At 38.5% G+C, this 23,232-nt stretch overlaps 1 protein-coding gene across 1 annotated transcript in view; it reads right to left on the reverse strand.

Moving 5' to 3' along the window:
• Positions 1-2,900: 2,900 nt before the first annotated feature.
• Positions 2,901-23,232, reverse strand: part of mboat2a (membrane bound O-acyltransferase domain containing 2a) — a 36,321-nt gene continuing 15,989 nt past the window's right edge. The window contains exons 2-13 of the mRNA XM_087780105.1: positions 20,118-20,263; positions 16,596-16,673; positions 12,516-12,611; positions 11,895-11,950; positions 10,177-10,231; positions 9,455-9,641; positions 9,036-9,228; positions 8,191-8,294; positions 8,063-8,127; positions 5,101-5,233; positions 4,754-4,905; positions 2,901-4,595 (exon numbers count right to left, since the gene is read on the reverse strand). Coding sequence (XP_087636231.1) covers positions 4,415-4,595; positions 4,754-4,905; positions 5,101-5,233; positions 8,063-8,127; positions 8,191-8,294; positions 9,036-9,228; positions 9,455-9,641; positions 10,177-10,231; positions 11,895-11,950; positions 12,516-12,611; positions 16,596-16,673; positions 20,118-20,263 — 1,446 coding nt within the window. The 3' untranslated portion in view covers positions 2,901-4,414. The remainder of the gene's footprint in view (positions 4,596-4,753; positions 4,906-5,100; positions 5,234-8,062; positions 8,128-8,190; positions 8,295-9,035; positions 9,229-9,454; positions 9,642-10,176; positions 10,232-11,894; positions 11,951-12,515; positions 12,612-16,595; positions 16,674-20,117; positions 20,264-23,232) is intronic.

Consider the following 23,232-nt stretch of genomic DNA (forward strand, 5'->3'; position numbering starts at 1 on the left):
TTGTTTAGGTTAAAAAACATACAAATATGTTTGGTTGGACCAGAGTAGGGGGGTCTAGGCCAAAATGATTGATTCTTCAAGAAGCTGTCTGGGAGAAGCCCATTTTTTTTTTTTTTTTTACAGGTAATAGTTTGATATTTCTGTCTGTTTTATAGTTAAAAGCATGGGTGGATATGTAATCTGGTTGTAATTATTTTCAGTCACTGGTTGGAAGTGTTGGGCAAGTCACTTTTAAATATTAACTAAGTTACATTTACTGCTTTTCAAAAGTAACCCAGTAACTGTGAACTGTAACAAGTACAGTAAGCGTTAAGGTAAGTAGTTACTAGGTAAAGTAACATTTTGCAAGAGAGGAAGAAAGGCAAATTTGCCAAGTACATGGTCCAGCGTAAATTTGGATGCTTGATTAAACAATTCCCTTAATGCTTCCACCTCTGCACCGGAATAAATGCAATCTACTCTGCGTACAATTGAGGGAAAGACTCTAGCCACTCGTCTTCCTTTTGAAACTCATTGACTGAAGAAGAACCAGCTGGGCAAACAGTTGGAAAACTCTGCATGAACAAATAGAACTGGAGGCACATCCAGGTAAATTATATTTCTATTACGTAAATGCTTGGCCCTATAGCGAGCTTCGCTGCTGGTTTGTAAGGGCTCACTCCCTACCCAAGAAAAGGAAACCATCCCACCTCACTCTGTTGTAGATGAGGTTCTGCCAGTCAGTGTATCAAAAACTGCATGAGACAGAGAACCAACAATTAGGTCTGGTCAAAGGGTGACTCCTGGTCGAAAAATTTCCAACTGCATCAAGTCCTACTGTCATCATGGCTGAAGCAAACACAGCCAGTGTAGACGCAGTGCCAGTTACTGAACCCTTATCCAATAACCCCTGCAGGAAAAGCAGGATCTCAGAGACAGGACATGAAAATGTTGTCTTTTTTTCTCCGTCTCTTTCATATTGTCAGAGAACCCGGACTTCGCTTCACCACGATGCGGTGTTTGCCTGAGATTTAGCACACTTCCTCACCCAACTCTGGAACTTTCACCTTCATGCGTCACAGGCACAACAACAAAAGTCAGGGTGTGTTTCTTGAAGGGCTCAGGCAACCAATACCAATACACTTCTTGAGGTACAGATTAGGAAAAAGGGAGTGCATTTAGAGCTGACATGCTGCCGCCCTTGCTTTGAAAAAGTAAAAACAAGCATGGCTAAGTCATTTCTGAGGGCTTTCCTTTTATAGTTAAAGGGAGCCTGCCATAGTGCATTGTTCTTTCTCAGTGATTAGCAAGTATGGAGTATTAAAGGGCAACTTATATTAAAAAAACAAACTTTCCTGACTTACACACATGTTTCAAAAGTTGAAATCGTCCTCTCTAAGATGCATTAAGACCCTCATCATGACAAATTTTTGAGGTTATTACTTTGGAAAGTTCTGCCCATCAGAAATCTCGGCGAACAAGAGGTTACTAGCGGGAAGTCCATTAAGCTGCAATAATGGTCTTCACTCCTCCAGCCAGCTGTAATTGTGTCCGCTGAGTACAATAGAGGTCCAAGATGAATTTGAAAGACACTCAACACATTAGTTGCCCTTTAAGGAACATTACATTCCAGAAGGTCGATATGTTTGGATCAATCTGTGATGAATGCCGGTATCAGACAAATGTGATCATGTTTCTTAGTCTTAGTTAGAACACAACCTCCAGAGTTCTGAATAAAGTAAAGGATTAGAAAATACTTTTTTGAGCATCCTGACAGAAGAGACTTATAGTAGTCCAGGATGAGCTTCTCAGCAGCGTCCAAAGAAGCCTGATTTTTTAAATGCTACGAAGGTAAATGTACAGTCTTACGATTTAACACAATACAAACATGCACTTGGGGATAATCAATGGCTGATAATATTTTAAATCGTAAAAATAAAAGCATAAAATATGCCCAAAGGGCACAAAAACAGTCTCATATAATTCTTTAAAAATGCATAAATAACTTGTTAAAATTGTTTTAGTTAAAGTATAATAAGCATAATATAAAAACACAGGGCAAATGTGTTTTCTCTGGAGCTTATAATCCATGCGTGTGTCTTCTCGTTTGGACTATTGTAATAGTTTATTTTCGTGTCTAGACCAGAAAGAGCTGTCTCGCTTGCAGTGAATATAAAACTCTGCAGCAAGAATTCTGACCTGCTCTAGTAGAAGAACTCACATTTCTCAGATCCTTAAATCTCTTCATTGGCTGCCAGTTTCTTTCAGGATAAATTTTTAAATTCTGGTTCTTACTTTCAGAGTCATTCATGGCCAGGCTCCTCCTTACATCAGTGATCTGATCAGGCCTTACACCCCATCTCGGGCTCTGAGATATGTGGATCAGAATCTAGTGATGGTTCTGTGTACATGCTTCTGGACCAGAGGAGAGAAATCCTTCCAGACGGTTGCTCATAAGCTTTGGAACGATCTTCCTCCGTTTCTGCGTTTGATGGATCTACTGACTCCTTCAAGAAACATCTCAAGACCTTTTTAATTATTTAGGCCTTTCCATAATTTTCTGGGACTTCTGTGTTTGCCTTATGTGTCTTGGCCTTTTAGAGTTTGTAGGCATTTTCAAATGTGTATTGCTTTTGATTGTTCAGACGCTTTGTGACCCTGGTCTATAAAGGCTGGTCAAAAAAAGCGCTTTACAAATAACTATTACTTACATACTTACTTGTCTACTTGTTCTTTGAAACAAACAATAAATACCAGCAACTTAAATTGTCATTTATATAAAACTTTATTAAAGAAATGGCAACGTCCAAATCATGCTGATGATGTAGTGGTTGAGGTCCACTGCTCTGTACGGGTTTTACTTTTCATCCTGATGGTTGACTCTCAGCTTTCACACCAACACCCCAGAAGAAATAAAGCCATTTATGGACAAAAAGACATTTATTTTCAAACATCAGCATTAGTGTTTAAAAATAATCTCTCTTTATTTTGCCACATAAATTGGAGTTTGAATGTACTGTTATACAAATCTTTCCATAAATCTCCCTCTGACAGAAAAATAACCATTGTGTTACCACACGGACGCCCACGCACACGCACAAAAGGCGCACACATACACACACAAAACAGAATGCACCATTCACCATTTGGCACTTTGGACATATGGAGCAGTTTTGCATTGATCTGCTGGTTTTGGTGGCCATGCAGTGCAATCACGTCGATGTTTGTAGCATGACATCCCTTTACCTTAGGTGGGTCGCACCGTCTAAACAACGACCCGGAGCTACAAATATAGTTGACTTGAGATCACGTTGACATGTACAAATCACATGAACACTGGTTGACACACACACACACACACACACACACACAAATATTATGGCAGGAATATGCAGAAGTTAGAAAATCTTTAGTGGTAAATCATAAATGCTCAAAAACTAACCTTTCCGAAGCACATTCACCTCATAATTCAATTTTCAATCAGATATGTGACAGGCAACATCATGTGTTTATTACTCCTTTCAATATTAGCTTTGGACCAAAACAACAAATAACGAAATAAACACCTTAGCTCAGTGCAGAATATACGTCTAAACAATTTAAATAAACCATCTGATTTTCTGCACCGAAAGAGGTTGAATTGCACATTTCAATATTTTATAGCCTGAATACAATTTGTGCTTTTGTGCCTCATTTTGTTTATTTTACATTCAATATCACAAGAAATAATAAAAGCTATATTTGATTTGCTCAAAAGTGATTCCACTTTCTCCCCAATTATACCTTAAATAACTTAAGAGAATGAGAACATGTTAAACCCGTTTGTCAAGGAAGAAGCACACAAACAAAGGTAATTATCATACCTTTGATTTGATCTAAACTGTTGTCAGAAACGGCCGACGATATGAATCAAAAATGTATCCAAATCCCTCTTGAAAGCATCGAGATCCAACAAAGTGAAAGAATTTGGGATCAGTGTTGGATTAGTTTTAAACAAAGGAGGATTATGTGAACATCTCTTGAAGAGACAAACGACACCAAATCAACGTGGACTTGAAGGCCTGAAATTCAAAATGGCAGCTGATGATGAGGGTTATGTTTCTGTTATAACAACACACTCTTTTTTTTTTTCCACCTTTTGCAGGTTTGTATCCAGACAACGACAAAAACCCTCCACATACCGGTGCAAGTATCCTGCAAAGTACATAGAGGGTTTAAGGCAGCTCGGAAGTCTTTGCTCTCAACCATTGCTAAATAGTTTACACTCGACCTCCGTCAGATCCTTCCACGCTGACATCCTTGCTACTGAAAGTTTGGACAGATTTTTTCCTGTCTGGTTCTGAGCACGTCCAACCGAAACGCCACACTTCAGTTGATGTATAGTTTGTCTCAGTGCGTCTGCTAATGGAGGGACGGAGCGTTGTGTTGCAGGGCCTCATGTGGCCTTCTTCCTCTGGCTGCAGTTGTTCTGTGTGACGCTGTGACCCGACTGCTGGTCCTGCGAGTCGTCCTTCTGCACACCCTCCAGCTGCTCTTTGGCCCGCCTGCCCCTCGACTTCACCGGCAGAGCCAGGACCACCAGAATGCAGAGCAGATGTAGGCAGAAGTGCCAAGATCTAGACGCAGGAAAACGGGTTAGCGATGGAAGACGGTTGGTAAATGTTGGCGCTGCAGTGTTGACCTGCATTGTGTTCTCCATTATTAGGAGCTCAGAAATCAATCTACATGACTTTCTATTATGATGGTGTGGGAAGGTAGACAAACACACACATACCTGTAGAATTTGAACGAGGGCCCGACCGTCAGCAGCACAAACGGCACTACTGTGTAACTGATGGCGACCTGAGTCGACGCCCACGTGATGACGTCATAGACCGCCTTGTGCGAGTCAGAGGTGAGAAAATGTGGTCTGATGTTGTGTCTGACCTGAAAGGAAGAAGAAATGCAAAGAGAATATCATTTTATTTATGTTCTTTATGCGAGTTTAAGCCCATCATATAATAGTAAAAGTAATAATAATAATAATGTCAAAATCACATTGATATGCACAATATACGATGATCCCATCAGTCGATGGAATTGGATTAAAACGGGCCATATCTGATGGAGCGTTGTACTTACTGCACGTGCAGCCATCGTCATGGCGATGCCTGTGAGAAAGGTTAGGTAGTACCCTGGATACACGCCGTGCCACATCGCCGACAGCAGAAAAGTGGCAGCGGTTGGATTGATGGGACAGCGCTCATAACACACCCTAAGAAGGGACGACATAACATTTGATCAGAGTGAACCAGTGAGTTTCAGTGTGACTGGCTTTAAACCAAAAAAATATTTCCACCTGGGTAGTGTTTTTCTTTTATTTGCAATCATCCTCAATATTAGGCAATCATTTATAAACCACTGATTTTACTTTGCTCTTAGCACTGCCTCTCAGGCTTTAGCTCAATCTGGAATGCCAGCAGAAGTTACACAAATGTGTGAAAATATTATCCATGCAGAGCCGTTACTGCACTCCTTTTCGAGCTGACATGCTACTAAAAAATAATCAACTTTGACAAAATGTCTTGTGGGTGTGTGGCCGTGGATCTTTACAACATGAACAGAAAAATCACTGTTTGGATGTTCTTAAAACGAAGAATACACAAGTTCAGCTGGATCATGACTTCACACTGCTGGATCTGACATCGGATTAATGTCATAAGGGTAATGACACAGTCACTGATACAAATGATGTTAATAGAATGTGTGATTTGTTGATAGAGATGGTTTAAACCATCAAAATTGGAAGTCATAGCAGGAGGTTCTGTCAAGGACTGTCGTTGAGAATTTCTCTAGGTGCAGATACCGCACTTTACCGCAGAGTAACATTATTTACATAAGCGTAATTGTTAATAAAAATCGATCTGCATTCACAATTAAATCATACTCTTGCTTTCTGGAGAAAGACCCTGCTTAATATGAAAAAAATGACTTGAAGATACCTAAAAAACAATCTATCTTTTTCCGGTTAGAATAATTTTTTAATCTTCTAAAATGGTTTATATGTATTCACCTCTACATGTTTACATGTTGATGTTATTCCTTTCCCTCTCCATTTATCAAATGTATGATCAGTCACTGCTGGTTTGAATTTAGAGTTAATAAATTAATATTTTACCCGTCACCCTGTAATTGGTATATTTTAATGTTACGGTCACCAATCTAGGCAGGTACTCAACCACACAGTGATCATTGGACTCCTGAATGTCCAATTAAATGATCTGGTTGAGTCCACGACAGCAAAGGATATAAAAAAAGGCTGTTGAAATTGATTGACAGAAAATGTATTCAGTCAAAGAAAAGGCAACACTAACGCCAAAAGCTAATGAAACACACATGTCCCACAGGAGAAAGAAGCCAATGAATTGAAACTGACAGAGGAATTTAAATACCCTGTCTTGCTGGAGCACCTTTAACCCCCTGAGGCTCAAATGTTGGGTCAATATGATCTTCACCACCCATATCTGTACACAGCCACTATGCAAGCTACAGTATTGAACCCCGCCAGTTAACAAAGAGCAAGATTGCAGCAATCCTCAAGTCACCGGACGTGAAAGCCAACGACTCTACTAGCTTCTAAAATTATCCTTAAAAGTCCATCTCCTTGTTAGCTCTCATTAAAGTGACCTCGATCTATCAAGCTTAACTGCTGCTCACTCGTTGATCGTCTGCTAAGCAAGCTAAAAAAGTAGTCTGGAGTCATTTCAGCCGCAAGTAAAACTTAATTCATCAAGCGTAAACCCATACAATGTGCAGGACCTCGGTAGATGGTTCTAGTCTAAAGCTCAACAGCAGCAATTCAGAGCTCCGGACAAGAGAGAGATCAACAAACAGCATTAAGGACACATTTCCAGTCCAACAAAAAGTGTCCGTAAGTGCTTCCTTAAGCACCACACTCAATACATTTCCACAGGAAAGCCTTTTATGCAACTGTTATCAGCTTACTTCAACTGAAGAGTCAAGTTCTCTGAATGGAACACTGAAGTGGTCAATATCCATAAATACCAGCACTCCCGGGGTTAAAAACCAACAAACAAGGATAACTTTAATCTCCAACAGAAACAGGGGAGCTGGTTGTTCATTCTTACACTGGATAACACAAAATATGAACATTGGGAAATACTTCAGGGATGCACCCATTAATGTGACAGCCTATATTTGAAGTCCAAGACTGCTGTTTGATTCTAGATCATTAGTTCATATCTTATCTGCGGCAAGTAAGTAATTATTAAAGTGCCTTTCTCAGACCAGGGTCACTAAGCTTAAACATTAAAAAACAATACACAGGTAAAATACATATATATTTATACAATATTGCTTGTTGTTGTACGTGTGACAGAGCCGTTACTTCCGCTATCATCTCCACTAAATCTGCTTAAATCTTCACCCTGAATTCATTGAGACATTTGGTCAATTCATTTGCTCTCATATCTCGAGATATTGTTAATTTACTCTGATCAGACAAATCTCTGACTCTTTGTAGTACATTTTTATTACCAGAATATATTTATAGAATATTCCTCTACATGTCAATCATATACAGTACATTAAGGGTGAAAATAGTTTTGTAAATAAATAATTACAACACTAAACCTTCCTCCGTTGTATGAAAAAAAAAGTATGACGATTAAAAAACTAGTTTTGATGATGTATTCATAAATTTCTGCATCCGATTCTCATTTATACAGGGTTCATTTCAGTTGAGCTGCAGATCTCTCCGATCAACATCCCCTTTGTTTCATCCTCAACTCAAGTTAAAATTCAACCAGATTCACACTAACAGTAATTTGTTGTATTTTCACTTATTTTTACAATGCAAGTCAATGATGGCCCTTGCAACTTTACCTATTGACCTTATATATAAAACCACAACCATTTTGTCAGACCAGAGGGGCGGCTGATCTTTTCACAGCAATTTAAATATAAATTACATTTCATTAAAAACACCAAAAATTATATTAAATATTAATATGAATAAATGATCCAAAAAGTATACAAAAAAAAAGTGTGAACAAGTGTGTATCAGTTTAATCTACAAATGTACCTTTTGAGCCACTGAGCTGTCTGGATGTTCCAGTTATCGAGGAAAAGTTTGAAACTGGTTGCGAACTGAAAGAAAGCAAATATTTGACTTAATATTTTATCCTCCCTAGAATCGGAGAGTCTTGTTACCTCAATGTCCAGAATTCTGAGATTAGATATGAGGTCCCATCTTGGTGTGCCATCTTTGTTGTAGCCATTGAAGCCGAACCCTGCTGCGTTGTTGATGGCATCAGCTGCAGAGGAAAGTTGATCTTTTGAGTGCCACTAAAATTAGGTATAAAGGTTAGAGGTGCTTTGGTGATTTAAAACAAAAGTAGGGTATGGTTCTTGAGTCAACACTAGATGGAGCTGTTTGGTCATGAAAGATATATTTACAGGAAATGACCTGTTCTGATGAGAAAATTAAATTTAAAATCAGCCTAAAATATATAGAAAACAGATCAAATAATAAATTCATAATTAAGATTTTTTTTTTTTTTCAATACAAATTTTTAAATAGCAAAAATTACATAAAGGTTGTTTTTGATAACAAAATCACCGGAGGAATATTGACATGTATATGTTGGGAACCCGTTGTGGTTCATATAATGATATATTGTTTTAATTTTCTGATACTTTTTTCAATTGAGGTTGTACCTCTTATAAGTAGCAACAACTGACTGGACTCAAAGTCAGTCACACAATACTTAAGTAAGTAATTAAGTAAGTAAGTAATGGTTATTTCTAAAGCATCTTTCTAGACCAGGGTAAGAAACACAGCAACCTTCTCACATCACGTGCTTTCCAAAACACAAAAGGCTCCAATTGTTTAAGTATTCACAGCCAAGATGAAGTTTTTGTGTTGCGTTTTTGTTCATTTTGGACATCGTTCTGATAGATATTGACCCCTGTTGACTCGTGACAACCAATCAAAGTAAAGGGAGAAGTAAGAGAAGTTTTGGCTGAAGGATGACGGCCATCGACTCCACACTCACCGAGCGTCCAGACGAAGTAATACTTTGGCCGCAGAGCAAGCATAGAGAGGTACAGGTATATGACTTGTAAGTAGAATGGTGTGGAATTGACAAAGTCCTCGTCTATGGTGCGTTCCACTGGAATCAGCTTACACAGCGACAGGTAGATGCCGAGCGAGATGGCACATGTGCACAGTTTGGAGATGACATCATTCTGGACGGGCAAATGGAGAAAGAGTTACTTCAACACACAGCCAAACAAAAACTTGTTTACGACCATGACTGTAGCGTGTAAACAAACAACATTACATTTGCTTGACTTTATATATTATATGTATACGAGACAGTTTTTAATGAATGCATTTTTGTTATTGATTAATCTAACAAGCTCATTTAAAATGATCCATCAATTGCTATCATCTTCTAGCGACGTGTCCTACCTTGGGCGAAGGCTCCGTCTGCTTGTGTTTTCCGTTTTCCTTGCCGTTGGAGTTCTCCTGGTGGCGTGGCTGGTAGCAGGTTCCTTCGATAAAGGCCATGTAGTCGTTGTAGGAGCAGGTGGGTCCGGCCAGGATACCCATGAAGTTACAGTTATAGCTGAAGTACTCCAGTAAGCTGGGCATCCGCCTGCAGGGTGTTGAAAAACAACTAGTTTGATCTAGAAGCTAAAATACTCCAAGAGAAGATGAAAAGTAAGCTTTTAAATCAGACATTCAATAATTACTTTTCAGTTTTAGTTCATTGTTAAGAAATTTAAAAAAAAAAAGGTTTTTAAAGGGTAAAACAAATGTAGGGAAATTATATAACAGTCGGTCCTCTGAGTATTTTTCTGCAAATTTCAGTGTTTTATGTTTGATACGAGATGACATTAAAAGTCCTTATAAGTAGTTATAATACTATAAAATATTTTTTTAAATTAAATTTATATATAATTTGTTATAATATAGACAATATACGTGTAATTACAATCATGTCTATCATTCTAAGAAGTGTTTTTTTGGCAATGTGAGGAGAAAAAAGAAGAAACTTCATGGAATATCTTTAGTACATGTGTTAGTACAAGCAGGTAACAAACTGTCATCATCCGTCAGCACAAAAGAGAATTTCTGATAAAAGAAAATATATTCATCTAAGGCACAAAAAACATACCTGAGTCACATACCTGATAGCAAGGTATTTCTGATTTGAAGTCAATTGTCCATCTCGCTTTGTCAACCCTGAAAACACACAGAACACACTTCTGATGTTGGTAAAAATCCTCAATAACAGAAGCTACTGGGTATATTTTCATAGACGGTCTCTTTGAGATTGTATGAGGTTAGAATAAGCTGCAGAGGTCATAGGTACATGTTTGAGACTTTCTTTGAAAAAGGAGTTCTGCCAAGATAATATCAAGATTCTGAGCGACGCATATCGAAAAGATCATTTCTACACACAGTACCCAACCTATCTGGTAGGTATGTCTATCTGGTAGGTAGGTCTATCTGGTAGGTAGGTCAAAACATCTAAGCTGCTTCATAAAGCCTCATCAGCGGCTTCATGAAGCATCAACAACTGCTTCATGAAACCTCATTTGTGCATCATCACCAATAGCTTGTTGATGATGATGATGATGCGTCCTGACAAAAGATTAACGTCTTACTGTCTCATTACACAGAATGTTGGGAGAGTCGGTTGCGTGAACAGAATTCTAAACCCGCGACCTCCTCGGCCCAGTCACAGCGAAGCAGTTATTCTACTGCTTACTGCGTTCCAGACTAGAGACTTGGAGAGGAACATAAAAAAAGCCACCAGTGACTCATCATCCTCAGACTCCAAGCAAAGTCACTCGTTTATTTGAACGTCTGCATGTTTACTCATTCAAATCGGCACATCCTGCATCATGGGTTTCATAATCACGGCTGTGGTTGTATTTGACACTTTCAGGAAACCCAAACAACTGGTGCTATCCCATGACACATTTCCTGCTACGCCATTTAATAATAAAAACATACAGGAGAGTCCCTTGGAAAGTTTTCTTCTTAAAATACCTATATGACCTTATGTAGATAAAAACACTATCTAATTTTAAAAGGGAATTATGATTAAATTAAAAAAAATCTGTGCACAGCTATCATACATCCGACATGCTAGGCTCGTGGTTCTGCACCATAAGTGACTGTTGAAGACAATTGTGAGCTTTGTTGATGCTCTGGATGTGACATGGGTCGGTTCTGGACAACTGAGTGACGACCACTTTACATGGGAGTGTCAAGACCAGACCTGGGCAAAGTGCGGCCCGGTGGCCAAATGCTGCCCTTTGACTGTATTTATGCGGCCCTCGTAATGTCAAAGTACGATCATGTATAAATTGTTCTAATGCATTAACAAATGTATTTTCTATTTATTATTCATTTACATTTATTTACACTTATTTACTTTTTCCCTCCTTTCTTGTGTGTAATTTTTCGAGTATATATTAATCCCTCAAAACTTTTTTTTAAGGTAGTTAGTTGAATAAATGTTTTGAAAAAAACCCTCATATATACAAGAATAAAATTTCAGCTTATTTAGATTAATAAATGTCACGGCCTTATGACAAATGTCCTTTTTTTAGAGCGTTTTTCTTTTGCTTGTCGCGTTCTTAGAATTTAATGTGGCCCATGAAGAATTATTATTGCCCACACCTGGTCAAGACTATTACTATATTTTTTGGGGTCCAAAATTAATATGTTTTCATTTATTGACCACCAGAGAAAGGAGGGTTTAACGTTGATATATTTGATCCTTCCTGAAAGATGAACCCGTGTGAAAACATTAGTTCTCTGCAGTTTCACAGCTGTGCAAAGGTCAAGGTTAGGACACACATATTGTTACAAAACATAAGGATACTCATCTTACCATCATGTATTTCAAACGCCAAACTGGTGATCTTCTGTGTGATAACCATCATCGGCCTGTAAGTAAGACAGATGGATTTCATCAAACTATTGAATAGTTTTAAACATTAAGAAGTTTTTGCCAATGAAACATTCCAATTATATTTAAAAAAAAGAATCCCTAGAATTAACTTCTACATAAACAAATGCCTGTTTTACTTTTACTTTTGAAAGTTACGTGCACCGATTATTCAGACACAAATATCTGTTCCTGGTTAAATTTTTCCTTTTCCTTTTTTTTTGCTCTGATAAACAATTTGTCAAATTGGGTCACATACATATTTTAAAAAAGCAGCTGAATTAGCATTTTCTCAGGAAAAACAAAAGATAGGAGATGAGGCGCCAAAGCTCAGTCCTCACTGAGGCAATATGGGTTTGTGTGGGGTTGCTAAGCAACAAGCGACTCCCACCCTGCTGCGAGCGCAGCCTGCCGGTGTGAATCGTCAGACAGTATGGAGGAGTGAGAAGTAGCAGCTACAGACCGGATCAATGTCCATCTGTAACAAGGATCCTGAGAGATTCCTCGCCGCTCTGTTGCCGCTTCACATTATTTCATCTATTTGCAGAAGATTCCGATGCTTACCCTGTGAAATCCGCCGAGTACATCCCATAGTCGAAGACGTAGACTCGAGTTATCTGACACACGATCAGGTAGCCAAGAGTCACAATGAAGCAGTACCTGGAAAGAAAAAAAAGAATAAAAAAAATGTTATTTACATGAATTAAATTGAAGATGATCAATTGTTTATGAACTTAAAACCCACTGATAATACAGAGGTCTTGATTCATTGAAATGTTAATATTAAAGCAAAATTGAGAACGATAAATGGGAGGAAAAAACTAAAAATAAAAAACTAAGTCCATATAGAGCTGGCTTGCTTAAAGTGACACTCAGTCTGTCATGTCCCTCATTCAGGTTTGCTACGACATACACAGAATAAAACTGGAAATGACATGATTTCTTTCCCTCTTCTTGTGGAGTCGTTTCAGCAGCTCAAGAATGTGCGCTTGTTCCAAAAAAAGGCAGCAGCCTTTGCAACGGGACTGAGCTGCAGAGGAAGTCAAACAATGAACAATAGCTACAGCCGGGGTCCAAACAATGTGTCACTGTCATCGGATGAAGACGGATGACAACACATGCATTTATCAAAAGGCAGTAGGACAAAGTCGTAGCTTGCTGATGTGCCTTCAGCTGCTGGTAACAGTAGGAGGAGGAGGAGCAGGAGAATGTTCTGCCATCAAGGCCACAGCTGTGGAAGATTCTTAAAAACCCCAAGAATGGTTAAACTTAGGTTAAATTTTTAAAAAAACTTACAAGAGTGAGAAAACCGTTATAAAAAGTTGTTATACAACTAAGCTAAAGTAGCCATTTCATTGTATATTATATTCAGTTTGTATTTTTTTTAACTCATATATAATAAACTAATATATAATTCCCAATGACACCATCACCCTAATGTTGAATACTTAAACCATTTTCTGAACATAATTTTGAACTTTTCTAAAAGTTAAAGTAAACAAGATTCCAGTTTAAAAAATGTGACATTGCATATGAACATCTGATCCATTTGCCAGCAGGTAGCAGTGTTTTCTCACTTGTGGGTGAAGTGAAAGTTCCAGAACTTTCTCCTGACAGGTAAACTGGCCCGCAGAGCAAGGGAGTGGCACAGACCGGGAGATCCTGTGCATGTCTGAGAGCAATGAAATACGATGCCGGCTTCCTCTAAACAAAGAGATTTGAGACTGCCGAGCCTTGCCGTGCCAACTTCACGACCAGAGCCACTCCCACAGCCCAGCAAAAAGCAGCTCAATAGTCCACACAGCACTCACGCTGCTCTCTCAGAGGGACAGTGCATGAGTGGGACTCTTCCAGACAACAGATCCAGGATTAGAGACTGTGACCTTTCACTTGCCTGACATAGAAAAAAATATGACTTTCTGGAAGAATATTGTTGAGCCTGCACTGAAGAAGCTCTGTGTGCACAAATACGTTCTGAGGAATGTATTCAAATGTCAAACGGAAGTACGAGATGTCAACAATTTCACTGATTTTAAAGTATTAGCTAATATTAGTATGTTGGATTTTATATTCGAACAAATCTGATCTTACACCAGACGTGGGTGAATAGGAGTCCAGGGATGTTTTGTGACAGTTTGCCTGTACAAGTGCAGTCCTCATGCTTTGATGCATTCAATTTAAAACAGTTTTTAAACTCATGTTTAATTTTAATTTATTTATAGTTTTTTCTTTTTTAAAACCTTTAATAGTGACATTCTTTAATATTAATGCCACTACTAACATTCTTTTATTGTTGTATGCAACAATAAATATGTAATTATTAAACACTTCAAATAATATATATGTGTAATTAAACTTAGGATATGCATTTCCACATGTTCGTAAATGTAGATTTAAAGTTTATATCAAATAAAAGAATGTTTTATAATTGATACATTTAATGCATAGCTTCTACACCATTAGCATTATTGCTTCTAGGCAAAAATGGCGGATAACCTAGAAATCGCTGAGACCAGGGAAACATGTTCACTACGATACCTACAGATTTGTTATGCAAAGTTCTTTGAGGTTTTAACTCTGACTCGCATGTCCTTTGTCTTAGTTAGACACTCCCTTAACCACTGGTCAAATTACTTCTATGCAAACTTTTTGAAATAACATTAAAATCCTCACCAGCAGCATTCCCTCTGCTGATTTATGATTCTATGTTCTGCTTGCACCTGCACTTATAACCTGGGATTCTGATAAAAATAACATCAAAGAAGTAAGTAAGTCTGGGACTCCTGTGTTTGTCGTAGGTGTCTTGATCTTTTAAAGTACATATTTTAACTTTGTATGGTTTGTGATTGTTAAAGCGCTTTTTAGTACTGAAAGGCTGTGAGGCCAGGCCGATCACAGAATCAAATAAAAGCCACTCAACAAATGTATTGTGTAAAATGATGGCCACCATTTTCAGACTTATTGACTTGCCGACTTCTAAATTCAAATCATGCAAGCTAATCATGCAAAGGCTACAAACATTTCTACGGTACATCCTCAGTTCTCACTGATGTTTAAATAGAAGGTGCACAAGAGCCCTGCTGGAAAACAAACATTATCATTCTAATGTGGGCGTGTCTACCTCACAAGTCAACTGCTCATGACATTGAAAGTTCACGCTTTCAATATGAAAATGGGGATGAAATATATATATATATATATATATATATATATATATAAATATAATATATTTGCTAGAAATCAAACAATGGCTGAGTGAAAACACTTGAAAACGCTAAATGTGGACAAAACTGAAACTTATTGCTCCTGATGATAAGGATCCAGGGTTGAGTCAGTACTTGGGTGACTTAGGTCAGTCTGTCAAACTGAGCCTGAGACACCTGGGTGTTGTATTTGACAAAGACATGTCTCTAGTTCAACATTGCAAAAAACTGACCAGAAACTGTTTCCTTCAACTGAGAAAAATCTCTAAATTTAGGAAAATGCGTTTGTGTCGTTTAAACTATTGAAACAGTTTATTTTTTATGTCTAAACAATAAGGAGCTGTCTCGCCTGCAGTTAATACAAAACTCTGCAGCCAGAATTCTGACCCACTCCAGTAGAAGAACTCACATTTCTTCGATCTTTAAAACTCTTTACTGGCTGCCAGTTTCTTTCAGGATCAACTTTAAGATTCTGTTTTTTACTTTCAGATCTATTCACGGTCAGGCTCCTCCTTACATCACTGATCTGATCCAGACTTACACCCCACTCGTGCTCTGAGGTCTGTGGATCAGAATCTACTGATGGTTTCGCGCAAACGGTTCAGGACCAGAGGAGAGAAATCCTTCCAGGCTGTTGCTCCTAAGCTTTGGAAAGATCTTCCTCTCTCTCTGTGTTTGATGGATCTACCGACTCCAACAAGAAGACATTTTTATTTGTGCAGGCTTTTTCCTGATTTTCTGGAACTCCTGTGTTTTTCTTATACGTCTTGATCTTTTAAGTTTATTTTTTAACCGTGTATCGTTTGTGATTGTTAAAGCGCTTTGGGATTCTGGTCTAGAAAGAAGCTCTAGAAATAACCATTACTTACTTTCTAAAGATGTTTCAGTCATTTAACATATATTATTCAAATAAACACAGCTTTGTCCTTTTTTAGTTTCGTTTTAGTTTCCATTTAACTGTAGACAAGTGATTAAGATAAAGTGTGTGTCCCTTTAATGTCCCTTATAAATGAAAGTCCATCCATCTATTTATTTTTTTAGGTCACATCAAAGGAGTGGCAGTCCAAGCAAAGGGGCTTACGATTTTCTCCTTCTAGAGACAGAGGTGTTCCCAGTACAAACTGAGAGAATTCAGGGAACAACTGTAAAAGATGGCAGGTCTTATAAGCTCAGATTTTCTCAAAGTAAAATCCACTGTGTCATTGAATCAAGAGGAGTCAGTTGAGGTGGACCTTTTTTAGATGACTCATGGACTGGTGGTGTTCAGGGAATATCCACCTGGGAAGAGACAGAGCCAGCACAATTTGGAGAGACTACATCTCTTGCTTGGCCTGGGACAGTCATAGTCCCTTGGCTCTGGCTGCTGTCCCCACGACCTGGCCTTGGACAAGCAGATGAAGATGGATGATGGATGGACGAACTGACATTTGGTAGGACTTACTTGTGCATGTGCTCCAGGCCCGCAAAGACAATGACACTGTAGGAGAGTCCACTCTGCACCAAGAAATGGAGGGAATACCTGCAGAGATGTCAAAACATTTAAATGAATTTATCGTCCTCCATAAACCACTTCTGCTTCCCATGGCCATCAGAGTAATGACAGCTTTACGAAAATACATTATCAAACAGTCTCGGGCAATGAAGTAGAAATGTGTCATGATCACATCACACCATTATGTTAATGAGTTTCACATCGAACAGCCACAGACTTGAAAAGTCAAGGCAGGACGGTGGAGTAGCTAGACGGGTTACAGTCGTCAGTTGCCTCAAGCTCAATGTGGAGCAACATTCTGTGTATATCTCCTCCCTTTGTATCTTATTATTCTAGTTAAAAGTAGTAGTATCCTCACAAGTTTCACCTCCTCTCAAAATGACTTTTATTCATAATGTAATAAATGATTTTCTGGAACTCCTGTGTTTGTCTCGGTGTTATCTTGACCTTTAAAGTACATATTTTATTGAGTATTGTTTTGATTGTTTAAGCGCTTTGTGACCCTGGTCTGGAAAAGCGCTATATACATACAAATTACTTACTAACTTAAAACACTTCATTAATCGGAAGATTTAAGGTTTATCACAGTGTGTCTCCACCTCAAAGGTACTCGTTGTATAAACAAAGCAGGCGCGATGACAGCCGGTTGGAGGTGAAGTGAAACCATTATTAAGTCTCGTTCACCGAGATTTCAGACAGGGAACAACTTTATAAAATAATTACTTCATCATGATGAGGGAATTTGAAATGAATGTGAGTAAGTCAGGAGAGTTGGGTTTTCACACTCGTTGCCCTTTAAATGACAATGCGTATATAGATTTCCAACATGAATAACATTTAATATAATGAAAAAAACCCAAGAGACTCTCTCCTTTCCTTTTCCTAGTATTCCGATGTAAAAAAAAAAAAAGTTCACTAGTATCCTTAACTTCCTGTAGTAGAATTATTTTGTTGAGCTCACCCCCATATTGAACAGGAATTGACTTTTCAATAGATTTTTGAATTTCATTTTTATTAACTTTAATTTGGTTCACTGTGATGTTTAACATGTATTCATTTCAGGATTGTGGAGGACTGTGGGTATTTGTGCTGTACAGCTGAAACTTAGCTTGCACAGATAAAGTTCGATATAAGATTAGATACCATACTTTGTTCTCGAAAATGCTTCTCATATTTGGCAATGCTGATAGCAGTGGTAGAATAGGGGAAGGAATGAACAGGGACTGAACAAATGTATAATCACTCTCATTACACAACATATAATGTTAATGTCAGGGCGGAAAAAAAGCAAAAAACATTTGGGTTTATGGTTTGGGTTACTATCTTAACTCCTACAAGGTACAGGAGGATCTAAATTTACTTGAATATTCCAATGAACACCATATAAATGTGAAATGGTTAAGGAAAAAATAAACATCTCCAGGGGCTAAAAGGCAAAATAAATGATATTAAGGCCTTCATTAACTTTAAAAAATATTTTCTCTAATTTTGCAAGTACATATTTTTGTAATGTTACTGTTGTGATTAAGAAATTAAATACATTTAAGATTTATATACTTATACTGTATATGGTAATCCTTAATCTAAGGTGATGAGTCGCAAAACAATTAGCACAGATATGTATAGGAGAAAAAACTATCATTTCAGGCCCTTGTTTTTTTATTTCCCCTTTTTTCTAAAAATGATGTCACTTTGTTTATTGTACTCAAAGGTTTTTATGTCTATGTAGTTACAATCGATTACCATGTGCAATAGTGACATGAGTATTCTAAGGTGTTTTCTTCTACTGGTCTTGAAGTATTTGCGTCATCTTCTCTCACTCATCAAGAATCAATGTAAGCAAAGTTATTCAAACAAAATGAGAGTTACTGCTTCACTTTTTTTTCAACTGGCAACAAAGGGAGGAAACTGACAGCATCCTGTCAATAAAGAAAAAAAAAGAATAGGATTGAAATTTGACAGGAAGGAAACAAAAGAAGGAAAATAAGGTAGCAGCTTGAGGAGAATAGAGGACAGTAACATTTTTGAAAACTAATTCATAAAAATGTCTTCATATAATTGCTGGACACATAAAAGGTTTCAAAGTCTAACAATGTCCTCTCCGTTGTTTCCACAGGTTGTTTGCGGCAGCTGATGGACCGCGGATGCAGTTGAAATGGTCTGAGAGGCTTTCACAGACAAGTACATCGATTATCTGACCCATTTAAGTGAAACAGGCCGTCATGTCTTTATGAAATTGACAAGACTAATGGTGTTTTTAACAAGTAAAATGAAAATGCAGTCCATTCCACGAGGCACACCCAAGATGAGACAAAGCACATATCATTTTTTGAGAACGATTATTAGTACATTAAATATTAAATTGATTGTAAAAAGGTTTTCACTTTTGCATTTCAGCATTTCCTACGATAAATCATAAATCATTAAATCATATTTGCCTCTTTTCACTAACTGTTTAAATTCCACACTAAAATAAGTTATTTATTATGAATGTTTTGGGTTTTTTTTTTTAACGGACATACAAACACATTATCTAACAACTTTTATCCAAACAAACAGCACTCTCTGCGAGTCATCCATTAGAGAGAGATGGCTTCTTTATTAGATATCAGTTACCATGTGATCGACCAGTGTGTTCGGCAGGGATGAAGTGACATCGGAGGGGAGCGAGGAGGGAGGAAAAGTAGGGGATTGAAGACGCTAGTAGTGTTTCACATGAGTAACGTGATATCAAAAATTAAATTACAGACGCAAGAGGAGAAGACTCGATAAATGCACATAAAACATAATCAGGAGTGAGAGTGTTTGAAATTGACAATAACAGCTTCTACAGCAGGGGGTCTCAAACTCAATCACATTAGGGGACAGAACTTTTTTTTTAATGGCCAGTCTGTAGGTCGAGCAACATTTATATTTTGTTTTGACACATTTGTTTTTTGTTTTGAGGTATTGATAGAGCAGGTTCAAGATGGTTGATGAGAACCGGTTCGGTCCACATTCCGTCACAGTTTTTAGACTGGCTTAGCCTGCCAGCATCTAAGACACCCTTAAGTTTGACCCTCAATAAACCGACAGAATCACACGGTTGCCATTTGTCAGAATCAATATCATTAAAAAAGCTGATCAGCAACATAAAACCTCAAACTACTCCCTCTCTGGACTAGATATCACATGTTCAACTGATAATCATAAAGCATATCATACCAATTGAATTATATAGGGACCAATAGTTTTCCAGTCGCCCAATTTCAACTCCTACAGTGGTCTGACATGGCTCATGGGAGACCCTACATCCAAAGACTGATCAAATGATCCTGCTGCATCAGAACTTTATCAGCCTTGAAGATATTTCAGGACATCTGTGTTGTTGCGGTTGTTGTTGCAAAGATCATGAATTAAAAAAGCAATATCTTAAGATTTCAATGAAAACCGAGGGAAGAGTTTTTCAAGGCAGGGAGCGGTGGAACGTACCAGCCGAAGCAGAAGAGTGCCAAGTAGAAGCCCAGGAGAGTGGCTACTACATGTCGAACAAAGGGACTGGTTTTGCTGGGATGGAGGTAGATCCGGAACCATAAAGCCATCAGCAGAGCGAACAGTTGACAGGCCACGAAGTTAACCTGTGTGAGAAGAATGGAAGCATTTAAATTATAGCAGTTATTAATTCATCAGGCAACAAAATCATCATTATTATTAAAATTTCATATCATTTTAACAATGCAGAATACAAAATAAAAGCCAATTCAAAACATATGTTGTACAGGTTTTTAACTGAGTGACCTGCTGAAAAATAATAATTTCAACAGTCTGAAAAATCATAAAGTTGAAAGTCTTGATTTTGTTGTTCAAATTTGAAATGACATTTTTTTTAACCAACTAAAGTAAAGTACTGTTAAGTTATCCACTTTTTGTGTTACCGTTTCTTTAGGGGGGGGGGGGGGGGATTTCATGCAGTTACCTTCTACATTAACAGTTTGGCATCACTGGAAAAACGGCACCAAACGTTTGAATTATATTCCCACATTTACACCAACATTCATTTTCAAACCCTCAGTGAGACGCCACAGGGGGCGGAAAGAGCCGCGGGTTGGCGACCCCCGTCATCGAGAGTATTAAAGCTGATGAAAGAGAGCTTCATTTCCTAATGGATGTAAAAAAGAGGATCAAGGCACTTCTGTTCATCCTGATCTAGAGGTCACACCAGTGACGGCTGGTGAATCGTATTCTATGTGGGGCCAGTATATACATCTTTATAGAAAAAACACGTGAAACTAGTGCTCGAAACTTAGAAAAATGTTAACTTCATGTAGAAATCAAAACTATAAACGGCTAATGATGAATAACAAAGCATGTTTATTAATCTCCCCGTTCAGAAAGTGAAAAAACATTTTAATTATACTATGACATAATCATAGATAATAAAACAAAATATTAAAAAACAAAAGTAAGACTAATAACAACCAGCTCTCTGAACCAGGACATCAGAGACACTTTCTACTCACGCATCACAAACGTGCAATATGACCGCAAAAAAAAAAAAGAAAAAGAAAACTTGTAAAATGAAAATGCAGAGATTGAGGTTTGCTCAAGCATGGCGAACTAAGTGTCCCCAAAACTCAAATACTGTGTGAGTTACCAAGCAAATGTAGTACTGGCTTAACAAGACAGTGTGGCGTAGATACCAGAAGTGTTGTGGTTGTGGTTAAGGGTCAGTAAAATAAACAAAGGAATGACTGTACGCTACCATTGTCCGGGAGTCATTTGTAAACACAACACTGGCGACGGGGATGGGATTACCGATCTCGCGTGACCCGCCGTTCCCATGGCTGCCCTCTGGTTTAACTCCTTTGAGATGTTTATGTATGCCATGGATTTAACCAGGGCAATTGATGCTAGGCTAATGCCCATTCTCATACCGAGGGACTGCGCATTTTCCATACTAATCCGTGGAAACGGCTTTTCAACTCGCCTCTTCTTCTCAGTTGGCATTAGGACTAGTGGCCCCCAGCATGCTTCCGATGACGCGTTTGAACAATTAAAAGCAATGAAATTGTGGCTTTACCTCCCTTGCCACCGACAAAGGTGCCGACGCTACAGTCATCTTAACCACTTCTCCAGTGTCCAAGACCTCAACAAGTAGAAAATCTTTGCCACAACTATAGGCCAAGCCAAGACAACAGGGCTCAGTTCATCCTGGACTTCGCCACCTCGGTGGAGAGGTTATTAAACATGTAAAGACCGCACTGTACAACCATCAGGCTGACGGGGGTGGAAAAAGATTCAAATAGACCAGAAGGAGCTGGCTTAAACCGTCATTCACAGCAGCACTGAAAAGCACGCCGCTTCATTTAAGAGCAACATGGCCTTCTGATGGTGGGTCGTGGACTTATATACTTCCCCTAAAGCCGAGCAACAATGCCAGATGAAGCAGCAGTTCTGCATCGGCTGAAACATTCCTCCTTCAGTTTTGGACTGGGTCCGAAATTGTCGTCTCGTTGCTCGCACAAGCTGCTATCATATGGTCTGTACCTGGACTGATCATTGAACAGTTGGACCCGGCTACATTTCCAATGGCTAATGGGTCATTTTGGCATGCAGGGCGCCTAAGACGGTGTCAGTTACATTTGCCACGAGTTACAGAACCTTGACGCAACGATGGGCTCCACAAACAAGTGACCCGAGATAGACGAGACAAACCAAGATTATAAACGGAACGTGAGCGCATCAATGCAATTACAGTTTATCAGTGTGAAGAATCCAACACTCGTACAAAATCGTCACATCATGTTGGTGATTAGTTTCAAACTAAATATTGACCCACAATTGTCATGTTCAGTGGGGCGTCTACAGCTGGGTAATGGTGAGCGGGTGAATATAGGTCATGTGAGCAGATCTGTCTGGTCGGTCGGCAGTGAAAGGCATCAGACAGCATCCATTATCAATGCAGCCTACATCGTTAATGGAGAAATTTAACTTAAGTTGCACCTCCTTTCGGCAAATTTCGTGAACGGTAACACAAGGGTTTTTTTTGTTTTCCTCTTCACAACAGACACACTTGACAGCACGAGCTCCCTGATCAGAAGCAAGTCCTCTTTTGTTCTCTCTTTGTCACACATCTTTTGTTCAGGGAAGGAACCCAAGTGGGACCAAGCTGTGTGTAATTACAATACAAATCAAATGTACCAGAGCTAATTATTAAGAACTGCAAACTCAAAGTGAACTGGAAAAATCAAAGTGAATATTAGAACGGACCATTGAACTTCGAACAGCTAAACATATGTGCGACGGTCTCATTACATCTAATGATGTCGTCAAGTTGTTCTTTTAAACCAACAGTCCCCAGTTTGTATTATTAGACAACATCTGCTGAAAAATTGATTCTTAAGATGGCCGTGTCACTTCACAGTTGTGGAACATGGAACAAAATACTTGGGCCTTTATGTACTAAAGGGTCGTACGTACAAAAAACGCACAGATCTACTTTTCCATGTCAAAGTCCACTGCTTCCAGTTTCTTTCAGGATCAACTTTAAAATTCTGGTTCTTACTTTCAGAGCTATTCATGGTCAGGCTCCTCCTTACATCACTGA

Source organism: Callionymus lyra, chromosome 18, assembly GCF_982586985.1.
Source record: "Callionymus lyra chromosome 18, fCalLyr1.hap1.1, whole genome shotgun sequence".
Classification (NCBI taxonomy): domain Eukaryota; kingdom Metazoa; phylum Chordata; class Actinopteri; order Syngnathiformes; family Callionymidae; genus Callionymus; species Callionymus lyra.